This window comes from Drosophila grimshawi, unplaced genomic scaffold (assembly GCF_018153295.1).
Source record: "Drosophila grimshawi isolate 15287-2541.00 unplaced genomic scaffold, ASM1815329v1 contig_311, whole genome shotgun sequence".
In the NCBI taxonomy this organism is placed as follows: Eukaryota; Metazoa; Arthropoda; class Insecta; order Diptera; family Drosophilidae; genus Drosophila; species Drosophila grimshawi.
In genome coordinates, this window is record NW_025063098.1 from 15,316,911 (window position 1) to 15,335,703 (window position 18,793).

Genomic DNA, 18,793 nt, shown 5'->3' on the forward strand with positions numbered 1-18,793 from the left:
ACGTCCAAAAGAACTATGTTGAATTTATATGTAGCCCAAGAGTATGCTTCAATTTTCATAGCTTCAGTCCGATTTTGCTAAAGTGATAATATTGTGTAATCAAAAAACTTTCGGTGGCAAATTCTGTTTACAATCGCTTAAATTCATTACCTAAACAAGTAAGTGTGCTATAGTCGAGTGAGCCCGACTACGATTTATCCTGAACCCAGCTGTTAAATATATTCTAGTTGTACTAGGAAAATTCCTATTAAAAGTCTTGCACCAAAATGTGAGCAGGTCTGCAATTGCACTCTGCCCACAAATACGTCAATATTCATATATATATATATATATCTTACACATGTGATCGAAAATGCGTGCGGCTGCTGATAGAAATGAGATCAATATGAGAATATATTTTCGATTATAACTTGGATCTTTCTTACCCGATCTTGATGAAATTTTGAGAGTTGATCAACAATATACATATGCATATTTTGTATTAATTAGAAGATTCTGCCTTTAAAATTGTAGTATTTATTGATACATATTTAAAAGTATCGATAATCGAAAAACGGAGGTAGCTACTATCGACACGGCTGTTGACCCTGACCAAGAATATATATACTCTATTGGGTCGGAGATACTTCCTTCGGCCTGTTACATATATTTGCACAAAACCATTATACCCTTTTTACCCATTTTTAGTGGGTTCATGGTATAGAAATTGGATATGGTCATATAATTTTAAAAAAGTGTATCTTATACATGGGGTTTGCTTCGACAGATTTTTATTATACATTTTGGGGCTTGAATATGCCTTCGTTAATTAATTAATATCTCGAATAAATGTTTTATATTTGATTATCAAATTACAAATTACATTTCAGTTCAAAGCGCATCGACAAGATCTCCAAGAGTGAAGACTGTATAATAACCGGAGAAGAAAGTCCACGTTAGATAAAAAATGTTACGTATCACGACTCACATTAAAAGCTGCGAAATGATGACTAGTGAATACGAGTACATTTTATATTTACATAAATATTTGCTCTAAAAAGCTTCCGCCTGCCCCAACCCAACCCTCAGCAGCCTTCACATTACCCGATTAAATTATGATGTGGGAAGAGCGTTTCTTATCTGATGAGTATAAAGCGTCACCAGTTTCGCATTAATTTCATCAGTTACATTTACAAACTCGATAAGCAGTATTCGCAATGCCCTACAATACGGAAAGCAACTATAATGCTGAGGACAAAATCTGGAGTGGACCGCAGTGCAGTAATTACTTTGCTCCTGATATATCCATAGGCGAGATTATATTCCATGAGATGCGACGTCATCCGAAACTGATAGCTCAGGTACACTACAGGTGCCTAGTCTATATTACATAACTAACCAAATTGTATTCTTGAACAGATCTCAGACACTGAGAACACTGTATTAACCCGAGAGGAGCTCCATTTGAACTCAATGCATGTGGCAAGCTATATGAGATCCTTGGGATTAGTGCAAACGGATATTGTGGGAATTATAGGAAGAAATACTACGCACATCTTCGCCGTTGTATATGGATGTTTCTTTAATGGTATTGCGTTTCATTCGTTAAATACATCGTATGAACAATCAACTATTGAGAAGCTCTTCGACATAACGAAGCCACGTCTGATTTTCTGTGATGGTGAAGACTACGAGAAAGTAAAGTCAGCTACGGAGAAATTAAATGCGAAGATCATTACGATGCGTAACCATCAGAGTGGATCGATTAGCATTGAGGAAGTCTTTGCTACGCCTGTAGAAACGGACTTTCAACCTGCTCGGTTGGAACAGGGAAATGATCAAACCTTGGCCATTCTCTGCTCTTCTGGGACAACGGGTATTCCCAAGGCAGTGACCATATCAAACAGTCGCAATATATTGATCACCTGCAGGTAAATTAACAAAATGTATATGTATATTCAATTTAGTAATGTCCGATCAATGTTAGATCTCTTACGACAGACGACGTTCAGTACACACACAGTACTCTAGACTGGTTGACATGTCTTGCGACGACGGTATCTTCGGGAGTTTACAGCACTAAGCGCATTATAGCTGATAATCCCTTTGATCCAGCGCGTTTTTTGCGTGTCATTAAGGAATACAAAGTCACGTGGTTGATGCAAGCGCCTTCTCATATGGCTATGATTTCAAACTGTCCGGAATTTGAGCAAGCTAACCTTGATAGCATACGATTCTACAATTTCGGAGGTGGTCGGTGCTCTTTGGAGGCGCAACAACTCATACGGAGCCGATTGCAGTTCGATTGTATGTACTTTATGTATGGTTTTACGGAGGCGGGCAGTATAGTGTCCGTGAACTGTGAATTTGATAAGAAACCAAATTCAGTTGGCCGTTTGGAGGAAGACTATAAGCTGAAAATACTTGATGAACAGGGCAATACACTGGGACCAAACAAAGTTGGAGAAATATGTGTCTACAGTGGACAGTATTGGGCCGGATATTATGGGAATCCGGAGGAGACGCGCAATGTGCGTGACTCGGAAAAGTGGTTTCACTCTGGAGACTTGGGTTATATGGATGATGATGGTTTTCTCTATATAATGGACAGGAAGAAGGATATGCTCAAGTACCAGAATATTATGTACTATCCACACGAAATCGAAGAAGTCATTTCTCAGATGCCAGGCGTGGCTGAGGTCTGTGTCTTTGGCATCTGGAATCCACTCGTCGGCGACAAGGCTGCCGCTGCTGTGGTAAAGAAGATTGGTTCAAAAATCCAGGCACAGGATGTGGTTGACTTTGTGAAGGGGCATTGCAGTGCCATTTACAAACATTTACATGGAGGTGCAATAATTGTGGACGATCTGAAAAGAAGCCCCAATGGAAAGACGAATCAACAATTAATGAAGGCCTATTTTCTCGAAGTTACAGATAAAAATAACTAAGCTCAAAATAAGCTTACAAATATTCATCAATAAAAATATATTAAAGTTTTCAATGGAAAATCTTTAAATTTTGCGTGAGCTACTCAAACAACAATTATACTGATTTTTATAACTAGCCAAGACCCAAGACCAAAAGGCTTAATGCTTGCAAAGAGAAAGTCTATAACTCATGACAACTGTATGGCAATTTTGAGTATAGTTTCTCAGAAACAAACAATTTAAAATGTGGTTGTCATTAAAGCCGGGTAATGTATACTTTATAAGTAAATAAACAAAATGACTATAATCAGTCGTATGCGCTACAGTGGCTTAAAAATGTACTTAAACCATTCAACAGCAATTGATAAGCAGCATTCAAAATAATTACGTTGTTCCGAATAGAGATTATCCATTCAAGTATAATTACTGCCCATCAGAACTCTGCAGATTTCGGTAATTTATTGGTAGTTGGCAGGAAATATCTAGCGGCAATCGTATCAATCTAAAGTAATTTATTTATAATTTATTATAATTATTCTTTTGCGATAATCTACCACTGATTGTGCGATATCCAATTGTCCAAATTCGCGACGAAGCAAAATTGTATATTTTCAAATCAGACTGATTCGAAAATAAATCATTCGACTGCAGGTCTGCCGCTCGGACAGATAACTCTGGCCAAACGAAGTCAAGGACAACCATAACTATAACTATCTGCCGGACAATCTGTAGCTTTTTGGGTAGCGCTTATCGCTAGCATAGCTTATCTATAGAGCTTGAGCTTTTACTTTTCGTGTGGGTTGCGGTTAGATAGGTGACGTCTGTTAACCGTTTGATAGGCAACCGGTTACCTGATAAGGAGATAAGCACTGTGGACTGGTTGGCCAAGCAAGGGTCGCCAGTTGCTGAACAACTTGCGTGACGCTCGGACGACCGCACACACTCGACGACTCTTATCAGTTATCAGGAAACATGGAACGCAGCCCCAGCACACAGTTCGATAAATACACAAAAATATGGAGTGGTCCGAGGCCGGCGCATTTCTTTGACGCCGACTGCTCCATTGGCAAAATACTATTTGCGTTTATGCGCAATCATCCGGCGAACTTGTGTCAGGTGCGATTAAACTAATCAAATTGTGTAATTTCATATAATTTCATATTCATAAGCAAATTGCAATTTTTTGCAGATTTCCGATACGGAAGGCACTGCTTTAACCAATGGCGAGGCCATCAGCTTTGCCATACGCATTGCTCAGCAGCTGAAGGCGATGAATTTGCGGCAGGACGATGTGGTTGGGATTGCGGGCACAAATACCACATATCTAATGCCAGTGGTGCTCGGTTGTCTGCTCAACGGAACACCCTTTCATGCAGTCAGTCCTTGGCACGACGAAGCGACCTTCAAGCATTTGTTTTGCATCACCCGACCTCGAATTATATTCTGTGATGGTTTGGTCTACGCGCGACTCAGCGCCATTGCCAAAATGCTCAAGGCGCCTGTCTATACGCTCAAGGATCATCGACTGCAGCTGCCGCGCATTGAGGATCTGCTGGAGCCCACCAAGCAGGAGTTGTACTATGTGTGAGTAACTGACTAACACGATATTCTCACAGATCTGTAATTACAATAGTTGTAATACTACGATTACTCCGATTGATCCAGATAAAGCCAGAAAATAGTTTTAGATTGATCAAATTTGAAAAATATAAATCGAAAAACAATTTGAAGACAAACATAACTGTTAAATTCTAATTTGTATGTTAAGAATCACAAAACAATTCGATAAAAGATACATTTTAATAAGAATTAGATTGCTCAAACTAACTTTTAACCCTCTGCTCACAGACCGGAATCACTGATGCTGGGCGGCGATCAGACGGTGGCCATTCTCTGCACCTCCGGCACCACTGGGCCGCCGAAAGCGGTTTGCATATCCAACTCCGCTTGTCTGTTCGATTTTGGGTACGAATCGTAAGAATTATAGAGATGTACAGCCACTAAATGATTTGCCTTTCACTTGCCCAGCTTTGTCACCGGACAGGATGTGTTGCTGTCGTTTAGCACGATTGACTGGGCGCCCGGTTTGTTCAACATGCTCTTCAGTTGCTGTCACGGCTCGACGCGCTGCATCACCGATCGCTCCTATACGCCGGAATATATGCTACAGCTGATCGAGAAGTACAAGGTCACGCTGCTGACTGTGGCGCCGCAGCAGGCGGCATCACTCCTGAAGGCACCCACTCTCAGCAAACTGAGGTTGAGCAGCGTGCGATTCATCAGCATTGGCGGCGGCAATTGCTATGTGGCCAATCTGCTCAAGCTGCAGGAATTCCTGTTGAATGGCCAAATCTCGTATGGCTATGCGCTAACCGAATGCGGTGGCGTTGCGGCCAATATGGGAGTGGCCAAGCCCTCGTCCGTGGGCCGAATTGTGCCGGGCGTCAAGGTAAAAATACTGGATGACGCCGGTCGCAGTTTGGGCCACGGCGAAACTGGTGAGATTCTCGTGCACAATAGCAAAGTGTGGAATGGCTACTATGGCAATCCGAGTGAATCGAAGCGAATGCAGGACTATCAAGGCTGGTTCCACACCGGCGACATGGGCTACTTTGATAACGAGAATTTCTTGTACATTGTGGAGCGCAAACGGGACATGTTGCGCTTCCATGGCGCTCAATATTGCCCCTTCGAACTGGAGCAGGTCATCGCTGAGCTGCCGGATGTGATAGAGGCCTGCGTCTTTGGACTGTGGAATGAGGTCGATGGCGACCCGGCTGCAGCCGCTGTGGTCAAGATACCCGGCAGTCGTCTCACCGAAATGGATATTGTCGAGTATGTGGCGAGGCGTCTGGTGGTCACCCATAAGCAGCTTCACTGTGGCGTCTTCTTTCTGAACGAACTGCCCAAGACGGGCAGTGGCAAAGTGCTCCGCCAGCAGGCTCGCGATCAGGCACTGGGCAAAGAGTGGAACGACCATCGAAATGGGCATTAATCGTTTATTGTGCTGGCAATAACTCTTAGCACTTTAAGGCATTTTATTTATTAGATTACTCACACATTCCAGTATTCAATTATTCTTATTGTTTTTGTTGTTGCTCTTCTTGATTGTGGGCCATATTCAAGTACCTGAAAAAAAGATAGGAAACCTTCGAAAATACGGCTGGGCAAAAAAAAAATTTGTTTTCTAGATAGTCGAAATAATTCATTTTGGCCTTTGTTTTTGGTATTATCAGGTGCTTATCTATCATTGATTAGCCGCCCGCTTGCGATATGTTAGCACATAAAAAACGCTTACAGCGAGGGCTGAACAAAGACAACAAAGTCAACAATTAATCAAAGGAACAGCCAGACAGAAATAGTATCGAAAAGTTACGTCGGGACTACTTTCTAGTCTTTGATAGTTGATAATATGTTATGCAATTTAAAGAGCCCAGTCTGATAAGCAGCTAAACAGACTCCGTCATAAGCACTCCGTCGAACAGGAACCGGTACTGCAACTTTACCGATTGAAATGCACAGCTTTAACCGGTAGCACAATTCATTATTTTTTATAGAGCCAGTTACTGGAATCGAAATTATTTTTTCACTTAGTAGAGTAACGAGAAAAATATATTGAATCAAATTCATAAACTTCACCTAAAATTTTATATTTTACATACAAGAACCGGAACCGGATCCGAAATTCAATATTGTTTGACACCCTGGTCACAAATGATTTTAATAGAGCTCTGTTAGTACACACTCTAAAAAGTTTTAGTAATTTTAAGTCAAATGTCAAATATCTGCTATCTTAACAGGAATTTGAGTCCGTTTTTTAACTGCCAAACTATTTCAATCATAGTAGTTAAGTTCAGACTATGTCATTTAATCAGAATAACATAAAAATAAATAAATCTTTTAAATTAATAAGTCTATCAGAATCAAGATTAGCAGAAGATTAATAATGTAACTCAACTTAACTAAACTATGAAGTTGCCATTATTTGTAAACATTATTATCAATGGAAGAAACTTAAATTAAGATTTGAATCTTGTCAAAAGTTGGCGCTTTGGGTTTCAGCTCTTTCTCTTTATTTCTATTGTAGATAGCAGGGTATTTATGCTGATAGTTTTAACTAATGAACTGGTCGTGATTGACATCCTAATTCATAGCTCCACTTATTGGTTGCATTCCAGTTCAACAACCCTTTAACCTCTGAATGGGGGCAGCAACTGATCGTGTGTACGATTTTGATTGACAGCTAAGCCGAGTTGCACTTTGTACGTGATGTTGTCAGTATTGCAATTGGATACTTTTTGCCCCTGCAAGTCTCCAGATTCATGGGCAGCACTTGGGTGCGCATACCCTAAAAATAAACTCAATGCTTGCTCCAGCAGCAGTAGCAGCAGCATCAACAACAATTAAACGGGCACTTAAGACCAAAAATTAATATCATTTGGGATCGCAGAGGATCACTGATAATGATCGGCGGCTCTTAGACTGATTGACAGACGTTGTTTTCAATGTCAAGTTCATGAAATATGATCGCCACACATCTTTTTCGGGGCATTAAGTATATGTATATGTATAATGTGTATGTATAATGTATATGTATAATTGTCATTGATCGTGCTTTCCTCTGAGTTGTTGTTGTTGCTGTTGTTATTGTTGATGATGATGATGATGATCGCGGTATGCGGCCAGGCTGCCTGCTCAGGCGTATCAAATAAGCAGGAAGTGCAAGGCGTAACCAAGTGCATTAGTCTCGGTAGGCCAGCAACATTTCAAAGCCACATGGCGCCTGGTTAACTTGGCTAAGTTGGGTAAACTTGAATGATCTTGGCCAGAGTACGACAGCGACTCGAATTGTCATGCAAATAGCAATTATCATTTGTCAGTAACGCCGCTTGGAATAAAATGTTGATGTTTAATTAAATGCCATCGAATGATTTCTGATCGGTAATTCACAACATACGATCTGCGATTGGTGATCGCACATATCAGATCTCAGTTCAGACTTCATTAGCAACTGTCTACCAGTTTGTCAGTTACACATATGCCAACAACAGCTGCTGTAAATTGTGTAGAAAATGTCAACATTACATAAATAAATGTTATGGCATATAATTTATTTATGCCTGCCGTCTTTGTGTTTTAAAGGATTGTTTAATTAGTCTTCTCATTTGCATATGTCAACACAACGAACCCCCGCAGTGCAGTAACCCCCAACCCTTCCACTCAGCCAGCCACTTTGAAGGCGACATTGCTCAGCTCTCTGACTAAAATCCTATTAAGTCTTCTAATTCAGCGTCTTACTGATGAAAATGCAGGCCAGCAATAACTGCCAGCACTCAATTGGAGAAAGAAAGGAACGAGAATGTCAGCAATTAACTTACAACAAATACCCTATAAAATTGTTAAGCCGTTGCACAGACTTTGCCCTTGCCACATTGCTATCTTGGTTGACCTCTTATTCAATTTATGAGCAACTAGAAGTTGCATACATTTTTGAAGTTTTAATAAATAAATTGAAATTAAGCATAATTCAAAAATCAGCTACATAATATGAAAAACCATATATGTTTACAGTATAAAATAAATGTTCTAAATGTTCTACAAAATATGTTAGTAAGCTGATAAAACTAAAAACTTGTTGTTACTCACGTAAAGTGTTTTCTATTTTATATATTGCAGTATTTACAATTCAATAATCCCAAAAATATAAGCCCAGCAATGTACCCCTATGTGCAATACCCTATGTGGATATATATTGAATGGCATTACAACTTTGACACATTGCCAACGACATGGGAGAACGTTGAGCTCACACAATTTATGGCGCTTAAATTGCAGTCATGCGCATGAGCGGCAACGGCTAACAAGATCAACGTCTCCACGCGAAGTGGCCTCCCTCCACGCCTGCCTCCCCTGCCTGGCAGTACACCCCTCGTCTGTCACTCTCGTGCAGCCCTTGTTTACGAAGGGAGCCAATGCGAGTGCGGCTTTAGGCGGATGTTTGGTGTCAAAACACGCAGCGCATTTTCCCTGGAATTGCAGAGCGTTAACTGCGGTCAGCGGGACCTACGCCTGCTCCATCTTCTCCTCCTCCTCCTTCTCGTGCTCCTCCTGCTTCGCCAGCCACATCTGCGACTCCGGCGAGTTGGTTAATTTATGTTAGCGACGTGTTCGCCAGTGAAAACAAACGGGGCGATCGCAAATGAAACGTTTGATCGTGCTGGGCCATAAAAATAGAGTTCGAAACTCGTTGGCTGATGTTGCTTTTATCAATTTGTGTTCATTTCTAAGCACGAATCGGCCAGCATAGATCATAAAGTGGTTACCCCCGGCCATGGTCAATCTGGTGAAACAGAAACAACAACTACGAAATTTACATAATTACCGCTCTCCCAGCGCTTTTATGCGAGCCGCCCCGAACGTGTCAAAATGAAAAGTGTTGCATGATTAGCGCGTAAATAACACGGCCGGGGCATAAATCTCAACAAGAAGTCGCCTCCAACCGCCAGCAAGGAGTTCGCTCCGGCAAGATAATCAAATAAATGTAGCGATTAATAAAGATGAAGATGCCAGCCAAGGAGACCAGCGACAAGACCAAAGAAGAAGCCAGCTTTGGTAGGACTCGACTTATAAATACCCCATTAACTGCTTTAGGTATTGGATAGTGAAAAATAAGTAATCGTTGCTGGTAGTCGACTTATAGATAAAGAGAAAGTGGGAGAAACAATCAAGAGAAAATCTAAAAATGTGTTCAAGTCTCTCTGCTTACCTCTTTCTTGCTAACGCTTCTCACAGCTAATGCATGAATAATTGAATCTTTATCTGTATTGTTTGTAAAACAAGTAGAATAAGCTATTAAAAGCTTCATGTAGGCCAACTTAAATATATACCCTTTCAATCATCTTTAAAAGGGTATACTTAAGCTGCGAGAGAGGTAATCTGAATGAAGATCGATGTGGCTGCTGATGTGGCCAACTGGCTGCCAGGGTGCCAGCTGTTTTGGTTCGCCTGGCGCCTGAAGCGGCCTCTCGCCTCCCGTTGTGGGAGGTGTGAAATCTGTGGCGAGACGGATAGAGAGAGAGAGATAGGCAGAGGCAGAGGCAGAGGCAGATGCAACAGGAACAGGCAACACATTGCCAAGTTGTAGTCGCCAGCGGGCCAACATGACACATTGCGGCAGCATAACTTGGTCAGTAATAAGCAGTGGTAACACCAACGACAAGAACAACAACAACATCAACAACAGCAGCAAATTCAACAGCAACAGCAACAACAGCAAGTGATATGACTTATGGCCGCTGGCAAAAGAAATGAAACCGGCCAACTTGTTGCTCATATCGCAGATGCTGCGATAGACACCGATTCCTTAACACGTTCCAGGCCCGTGGGCCAGCTGAAGAGTTAAAAAGAAAAAGATCTTGTTAAGAGCAAAATGTTGTTAACGTAACTGCAATCACTACGTACAATTTTTTTTAGCGGTTTCATATTACCGTTGCTCGGCATCAGTATCAGTATCTGTATCCGAATCTAAATCAGAATCAAAATCAGACCCGGTCAAGGTCTTCACAAGTGTCGCTGTAACTTTCATTAAGACACTGCCACTGCATTCCGATTCATTATATATATATATATATATATATATATATATATATATGTATATATACTTGTTGAAGAAATATTATGCTGTTTAGTAGCTGCTTGCAACTTCCTGTCGCTTGCACCACACACATAAATTAGTTTTCCATGTTCACTTGTCACTTGTATCGCAGCCAAACCCGTTTGGCTTGCGGGTGTCCAATGCCAACTTTGGAATTGTAATGCCAAATGATTGTGCTTATCAGCCCAAGTGCTTGGCCAACTGAATTTGCACGTCATTTTGGCCAGTAATTTACCAATTGTGATATACCCTGTATTGAAAGGGCTTTGTAAAAACGTACTTAAAATTTGGTTTTGCATTTAAGTATTTTAAAAAATATTAGGCAATTCGCAAGGAGTATTTTGTAGTTAAAAGAATAAAGTTTTAAATAAAACCCAGGTTATGTGCTAGATATCTACTAGTTTGGCACTCTCTATTATAGCACTCCAAACTGGTTTATTTTTAGGCCAAACAAACATTGATAGAGACTTGCCTTGCTTGGAGTTTGAAGTGCACTTGAATTTTACAGCATTGATCAAGGATATTAAATATATGCTGCCAAATAAAAGACATCAGCTCATTTTCATCATCATTCTCGCAAGCCACTTAATTGTAACTCATTTGCCAAAAAACACATGCATATTCCAAAAAAAAGGACGCATTATCATTTCCACTAAAAGTTGTTTACCTATTTGAAACCCTGCTGTGTAATTTATATATTTACAACTTTATCGACTGGCCGAAATGGTTGCGATCAGTGGAAAATAGTTGAAATGGTTAGCAACGCAATTCACCGAATTTAAATATCTTATTTCCGAATTTTTCAGCTGAATCTGTTGAGGAAATCGAGAGTGAACTTAAGAGCAAATGATGACAAAGAAATAAATAATATATGTATAAATTGTTATTGTTATTTGTAATCAATGGAAACATACTTCTGCGCTAAGTTACAGAATTTAACGAATTTTATTATTTTATGCTAATGAAAGATATATAGAAGCAAATATTTAAGTGTTTAACAAATAAAACTAAATATGTTGTTCTGCTTTTGATTTTCAATTTTATAAATATTGATATAATTATTCTTTCAATGGATTTCATGAATAAATATATATCTAAATAATTGAAATAATTCATTAATTTCGTTGAATTTACACATTAGTCAAGTGACTCATTTTTTTGGTGGCTTTATTCAGTAGTGTAGATAAAATAAATGAAAGTGAATGGGTATACATAGATATAGACTGCTATATTTATAAATAAGCCCTTCACACCACTTGTTGCGTGCGCAATGACACACAAACAATCCAACAGAAGCATTTATTCGTTCGATGTGTAGCCATTTATTGCAATGTGTGTGCTGCGTGTATTCGTTGCTGGTTCAGTTAGTGTTTCAAGTTCAAAGACCTATCAAAACAAGACCAAAAACTAATGGTATTTGCAGCTGGGCCTGCCTGTGTGTCTGCCAGGGCAGGAGACTGCAACAAGCCCAAACACTTTTACTCCGCTTATCGCAATGACCATAAATAAAGCTCACGTCTATTAGCGTTGTCATTAATTTTCCTATTTGGAAAATATGCAAATTAAACGCTGATTAATTGCTGGCAGGAAAAAGTGAATCGTTTTCCCTATCTTCCTTCTGACTGTCTGACTGACTATCTGTTTGTCTGCCTCGCGTTGGGCAAAGTTACGAGTTGAGTTTTTTTGTTCGGCCGCACGATCTTCAGGTGTTTCCGTAGTGTAGCGGTTATCACGTGTGCTTCACACGCACAAGGTCCCCGGTTCGAACCCGGGCGGGAACAAGTCTTTTATTTTTATTTCTTTTTGCACGCTATATTCGAGTTATATTTAGGTACTTACATGTGTAATGATTCAGCCAGGCTAAAAATCAAGTTCATGCGTGCGGAGGCCAGGTTTCACGCAAGTCAGCTCAATATTAACATAGGTTTAAGTATTTACATGCCTGCACCTATGTATGTAGCTAGTTTTATACGCTTTTAATGAGCCGCGTTTTTACGATCGTTTAGAAGGGTGTGTGTGTGTGTGTATGTCTGTTTGTGTTGTATTTATAAACATACAACACACGGCACGCACCAATTTGAACTGCTTAACGAGCCGCCAATGTCAGCCCCTGCATGACTTCTCCAATCCTGACACTTTTATGGTTTCCATTTATTGACCCTGCGCGTCTTTTATTGGGCCAGCTTCTCAACGCATGCCACCCATAGCGGAAGTGGAATGCTGTATTGCATTGTTGTAAACTGGCGGAAGAAAGTAGGCTTTTAAATTTTATTGTTTTTGCTGACGGACACTGCATTCAAATTAAGAACTTACAAATGTAGCTATTTTTAAAAGAGCAGTGGTCCTATATATATATTCTTGTATGTCAGTATCACTATGAAGACTTTCAACACAAGTGTTAGTTATGGCAGTCTATCAAAAGTTTGCCGATTCTTTTCAAAAATGTTCATTAAAAAAGAAAATTTCATTTAATTTTCATTTCTTTTTGCTGTACTACCAAAATGTCATTTGGCTGCCAGATTTGCGGAGGTTTCCGTAGTGTAGTGGTTATCACGTGTGCTTCACACGCACAAGGTCCCCGGTTCGAACCCGGGCGGGAACATATATTTTATTAATTTTTCCATATTATTTCGATTATGATTATCTTTTACTCGTTTTATTACCAATATTATCTGTTCATTAAACGCAGATAGATTGAGAAAAAGATAATACAATAGGCAGTGTTTTTTATGTTTATAGAATAAATTCGTTTTCAAGTAAAGTTTAAATAAAAAGCTTTTTGGGAAAAGCTTTCCACTGCGTCGATAAAGGGCTATTCTTTCAAATCGGTTGTGCGTAGTGTGAAACCATTTAAATATTAACTCGACTCACATGTGTTCACATGGGGATGTAGCTCAGATGGTAGAGCGCTCGCTTAGCATGTGAGAGGTACGGGGATCGATGCCCTGCATCTCCAAATGGTTTTTTCTACTGTTTTCTTTTTTTTTATTAATTTTTTTGACACTAAATATGCTGTCAAGTTTTAATTGTCAAGCTGCATATTTAAGAGTACTCAATCATCCACTCTGGCAGCAACTATGAATGCTGCTCAAAAGCGAATTTCACACGCTTCCCACCCAAAACCAGAACAGACATGTTATTATGCAATCGGGTTTCCAGTTCTTTTTTGTAGCTCGTTTCCCGGCTGTGCACCCATTGCTCAGCATTGCTCAGAGCAGGAAGAGTAGAAAAAATCGAACCGGGGCAGAAGTCGCCGCCGCTAATCCAATTAAGCAGATTCTCCATATTCTTCAAGCAAATGCAGGCCATGAACTAGAAATACTATAACCAAAATAGTACCTAATAAATGTTGTGAGAAATGTTGACATTTCCGTCATGTTGCGTTGATTAAAATCTATTTAATTTCATTTATTTAACAAGTGACGTGCTTATAAAGTTGAACTCAATTCTCAGCACTTTTTATAATAATAAACACACAAAGCTTGTTGATTTCTGAATAATATTCATATTTATATTATTTCTTTACAAAATTGTCAATAACAATTTCAATTATTCTTTTTCTTTTTCTTAGCTCTTTTGAATTGTCGAAAAACTATAAACATTTGTAAATAAATCAAAGATAACTATCTTAAATATGCTTTAGTAAAATCGAAAGTTATTTGCTTTATTCAATGAATGACGAATAGAAAACCGGTTAATGACATTCTTGTTTCTTGTCCCATCAAATGTGAACATTCTCTTTTTGGCAATATCATTCAAATTTCACAATGGAGCTGTTGCTGTTTGTTGGCGAAGGGTATAGGTGTGTGGGGGGGGGGGGGGTGTTTTAGCGGCGACGACACTTGTGATTCGGTCTGAAAACGGTGTATTCTCTATGCGTCACGTAGACAAGCAGCAAAGCACACACAAACATAACAATCTAAAAGTCGCAAAGCGAGCAGAATTGCCGACGTCGATGTTTGAAACGTGTGCAATTCGCAATTGCTTGTGGAAAGTCGCAACGGAAATACCCTAAATGGGGAGGTGAAGAGTCTCCGATAGATTATCGAAAAGTTAATTAATTTTGAAAATATCGATCAGCTAACAGATGAATAGCATGAGATGACTTTAAGTAATGAGCCAACCAATAAAAAAAACAATATTGTTCAACTTCAGTTCACAAAAAACAGGCAAAGTTCAAATGACCTTTAATATATATATGTTTCAACTCGATTCGTTCATTTCCAATAAGTATATTATATAATCTAATTCAAATGTTGATACAACTGCCACGCGACTTAAAACCTATGCAGCTAACTAACTATTTTAACTATTATTTAAGCCAAACACCATATCCAATGGTTCAAAAGGGAACAGCAGAGAACTGCTTCTCGGCAATATTCCAATTGGAGATTATGGCGATGGCAACGCGTCGGTCGAAACGCGCACGTCGTCGTCGATCAGCTGACGCGATTAACGCAAAAGTGAAAGGTAAATAGAAACAATAACAATGCAGGCGCCATCTGGCAATGCTTATCTGGACTTCCATTATCAAAATCAGCGCAATGCGCATGAGAGCGCAGAGCAAGGAGAGAGAGAGAGAGTAGAGAGAGAGTAGAGAGAGGCAGAGAGGAACGATGAAGGGTGAACGGCGAACCATCGCCGTGTCATAATGATCATCAGATTCGCTGGTAAGTCACGGTAAATTTTTGGAAATGCGCGTGCCTCCAAATGCGACGTCATCAAGCTTTATGATGTGCCGCTTATGCTTCTGTAGTATCTGTGATATTGTTGCTGTAAAAGCTTAGAGATGGGCTTGCGATCTGTTTCAACCGGCAAACACGAAAAATCCAAGTATTCATCAGAGAAATAATTAAAAAAGAAAATTGATTTCACAAATGAAAATGGCAATAAATTAAAAAAAGTAAATAAAGGTGCACCCTTTTGTTAAAAAATATATATATAGTTCTGATAGCCATTTTATATTAAGAATGTAAAAAAAAAGTAGTTTTGCCATTTTTAATATTATCCTATTGAAAATTCCAATAAGTGAAAAAAGAAATTGAATATTGATTGCCATTTTTATGCTTATGACTAGCAAATCGTAGCAAATCGTTTTGAGCCGTGTTTAGCGTTATTTCGTGTTTGCTATAGACACGCCCCCGTCCCATTTCTAGCGCAACAAAAATGATGTTTTTGGTTTGTTGCTAAGCGCTGAGGGGCTGTTTGTGCGGCTGCTGTGATTGCCTTGTGCTTCGTATTTCGTCAATTCAAGCAAAAATTTCCGCAGCGTTGAATGAATGAGTGAATGAATGCCAATGTGGGAACATGAGCGATCGCCAACAACAACTACAACAACAACAACGACGACGACGGGTATTCGTAAATTTGCAATTTCAAGGCCTACGTGACAAGTCTCACACATGGAAATGGGGCTGTGTCTAGGGGTGCAGAGTCTCCTCCACACTGCTGTTTGCTGTGCTTTTTGCTCTCCATATTAATTTTATTTTTGTTTTGTTTTGTTTTGTGTTGTTCTGTTGTACAAAGCAATTCGCAATATTTATTCAATTGGAGCACACGCTACGTATGCTTAACATTTGTGCGTCACATGATCGTGACAGTTGACACACGTGTTCTCTCTCTCGCTCGCCCAGCCGTAGGGTCTTTGACATTGTATTGTGGCTCCGGCTTCAGCTTTAGCTCTCTCGGCAGCTGATAACACTCAGGTAACAGTTAGGCAGCCAAATAATCTGTGTCTGTATCTGTATCTGTGCCACAATGCATACAAATCACATAAGGATGGCCCACTGAAACAACAAACAGTGCCTAAAAAACCACTGAAGAACTCGGGATCAGTTAGAATAACAAACAGAACACAGAACACAGAACATAGAATATAGAACGCCCACCGCCCACCGCCCGCTGCTTGTTTATAGAATGAATGACTGAACGTCGCTCTTGGCGGCTGTCGAGCGATTTACTAATCCCAAAAAAACCAACAAAAAACCAGCAAATCGCATAAATTTTTTAGCAAATTAAGTGGTTCTATAGATCGTTTAAAAAACCATCGAAATAGAGCAAATAAGAAACATTAATATTTTTAGAATGTTTTAAGCATAGTATAATATATTTCATGCGATTTGATTTTCTTTCTTTCTTTTTGTTTTTTCTCTTTTTTTTTTTTGTTTTTTTCTCAGTCTTAAATTATAGAAATTTGTTTAATCAACACAAAGTAGGGCTATATCTAAGTGCTATCATTAAGGCTATGTACAATTATAAATCGAAACTTATGGCTATTTGATCAGGAACTATAGCTTGCGCGGATCGGTGGTAGTACATCCATTTCAATTCGGGGCGGTGCTCAGAGGGAGGCACTCCGTTTTAGCCAAAACATGGTGATCAGTTGCAGCAACAACAATTGGAGGCTGGAAAGTGCATAGAAGAGAATTAGGCAACATTTGGGGTAGGGTATTATGAGGAGAGAGTATTTGGGCATCTGAATGAATTGCATGCCGCTGAAACCATGCAGAAAATCAGTTCAATGTTACTATGCAATTTTGTAGTTTGCATATAATTTATTTTGTGTTTTGTTATGTGCAAAATGCCAAATAAACTAATTACTTTTTTTAAGACCATGCAAATAATATAACAACCCAAATAAAAAAAATAACTCATATTCAAGTTTTTAAAGCTATTTTTCAAACTACGCCACGCTTACCATTAGAATATTACTTTTTTTTTAAATTAATCTCAATCCACTTGCAAAAACGCACGTTTTATATTAATTTTTTTTATTGTTTAGATTTTATTTGCTTTTTTTTATTTTAATATTTTTTTCATGCTGTTTTCGTCGATCTGCAGCTCTTAACTTGAATAATTTTTAATGCATAAAATTGTGTTATAAATAAAATTTGTTAGTCTACAAAACTTGGCTTACAATCTAAAAATAATCATTTAAAATATAATAAATAAATACACTAAAAAATCTATGTCTTATAAGTAAATTAAAATTATATCAAATAATTTCACGCACATTTTTCGCTTTCGTATTCAATAAATATACAATTACAGGTTAGTCTAAACATTTAGTTAAAATACAATTTTTGATTTGTGAGTTTTTGTTTTATAAATTTTCGGTTGTTGTTGGCTTTGTTGGATCGATTATGGCTTTCAAACAATATTAAATTGATCATTTCTGCCGCACTTAAGATTTGTTTACAGCTTAAACTAATCACTGAGAGGCAGCGAGGTTCGACTTCGAGAATACAACAAAAAAAATAAATTGTTATATTTATATATAATAATTAGCTGATGAATCTTAATTGTAAATCTATTTACAAAACTATTCGCATGCGAAATATTCGATTTGTCACATTTTAGACATACATTATTTAGACTCTTGCTGTTTATATTATAATATATATATATATATATATAAATACTTATATATATATATATATATATAATGTAATTGGGTATTTATTATAATATTAAGTCGTAAGGAAAACAATTTTCCTAATATTTGCAAGTTTGCATTGTTTTGTTGTAGAGTTTCTGAGTGGTCGTATTTTTGAGAATTATTCATGTTATCAGTTTTTAGTAGAGACTCAAGTATTTCAAATACACTGTAAATTCTACAAATAATTTATTTAATTAATTTGTTCGTTCAAAAACATATGTATATGTATGTATATATATATATATATATGTAGTATGTGAGTGCAATTTCATATTTTTATACATTTGCTTGATGGGTTTTGGGTGCCAATTGGAAAATTCTTAAAGAAAATACTCGAGACTCCGTGTTAATACATTGTTGTTTGATATTCATTTTCTTTATCGATTGCATTGATTTAGGCAGAACGCAAAACAGGTTGTCGATAATTATCGATATCTGTGCGCTGCTTCAAAAATACTTTTTTGAACCACAGTCGTTGGGTATACAATAAATGATATACATAAGTACAGAGTGATATCGTTTGTGTATGAATGTGATGTGCATTGTAATGCGTATGTGTGTGTGTGTATGTGTGTGTGTGTGTGTGTGTGTGTGTGTGTGTGTGTGTGTGTGTGTATGTGTGTGTGTGTGTGTGTTTGAAAACTTGCAAATTACAATATCGCATACTCAAGCCAATCTTTTACAATATCTTGCTCGATTTCTTAGTTATTGAGTGAGCTTACATATGAGCCCAATAGCAATTATAATTATTGCAATTACATTTAAATGCCTTCAAAAAATAAAATCATCAATTAA

General features: G+C 38.4%; 2 protein-coding genes and 2 non-coding genes across 4 annotated transcripts; all 4 read left to right on the forward strand.

Annotated features, from left to right (window-relative positions):
• The first annotated feature begins 1,157 nt into the window (after positions 1–1,157).
• LOC6567714 (4-coumarate--CoA ligase 1) lies at positions 1,158–2,980 on the forward strand. Its single transcript, XM_001994138.3, has 3 exons — positions 1,158–1,340; positions 1,399–1,910; positions 1,967–2,980. The coding sequence occupies exons 1-3, from the start codon at positions 1,197–1,199 to the stop codon at positions 2,925–2,927; spliced, it is 1,617 nt and encodes a 538-aa protein (XP_001994174.2). The 5' UTR covers positions 1,158–1,196; the 3' UTR covers positions 2,928–2,980.
• Positions 2,981–3,823: 843 nt separating this feature from the next.
• Positions 3,824–6,942, forward strand: LOC6567713 (4-coumarate-CoA ligase 1). The gene is made up of 4 exons (XM_001994137.3): positions 3,824–4,022; positions 4,096–4,490; positions 4,755–4,871; positions 4,935–6,942. Exons 1-4 carry the CDS (start codon positions 3,879–3,881, stop codon positions 5,899–5,901), a joined length of 1,623 nt encoding a protein of 540 aa, XP_001994173.1. The 5' UTR covers positions 3,824–3,878; the 3' UTR covers positions 5,902–6,942.
• A 5,326-nt stretch (positions 6,943–12,268) lies between these two features.
• On the forward strand, positions 12,269–12,341 carry Trnav-cac. Its single transcript has one exon. It is a non-coding gene; the product is annotated as a tRNA-Val (tRNA).
• A 748-nt stretch (positions 12,342–13,089) lies between these two features.
• On the forward strand, positions 13,090–13,162 carry Trnav-cac. The gene has a single exon. It is a non-coding gene; the product is annotated as a tRNA-Val (tRNA).
• The last annotated feature ends 5,631 nt before the right edge of the window (positions 13,163–18,793 follow it).

What these genes read in the sequence shown, in the direction of transcription:
- LOC6567714 (XM_001994138.3), top strand. Translation starts at nt 1,197, where the DNA reads ATGCCCTACAATACGGAAAGCAACTATAATGCTGAGGACAAAATCTGG. An exon ending in ATCCGAAACTGATAGCTCAG is followed by an intron (nt 1,341 to 1,398) that starts GTACACTACAGG and finishes ATTCTTGAACAG; the next exon opens with ATCTCAGACACTGAGAACAC. An exon ending in AATATATTGATCACCTGCAG is followed by an intron (nt 1,911 to 1,966) that starts GTAAATTAACAA and finishes GATCAATGTTAG; the next exon opens with ATCTCTTACGACAGACGACG.
- LOC6567713 (XM_001994137.3), top strand. Translation starts at nt 3,879, where the DNA reads ATGGAACGCAGCCCCAGCACACAGTTCGATAAATACACAAAAATATGG. An exon ending in ATCCGGCGAACTTGTGTCAG is followed by an intron (nt 4,023 to 4,095) that starts GTGCGATTAAAC and finishes AATTTTTTGCAG; the next exon opens with ATTTCCGATACGGAAGGCAC. An exon ending in GCTTGTCTGTTCGATTTTGG is followed by an intron (nt 4,872 to 4,934) that starts GTACGAATCGTA and finishes TCACTTGCCCAG; the next exon opens with CTTTGTCACCGGACAGGATG.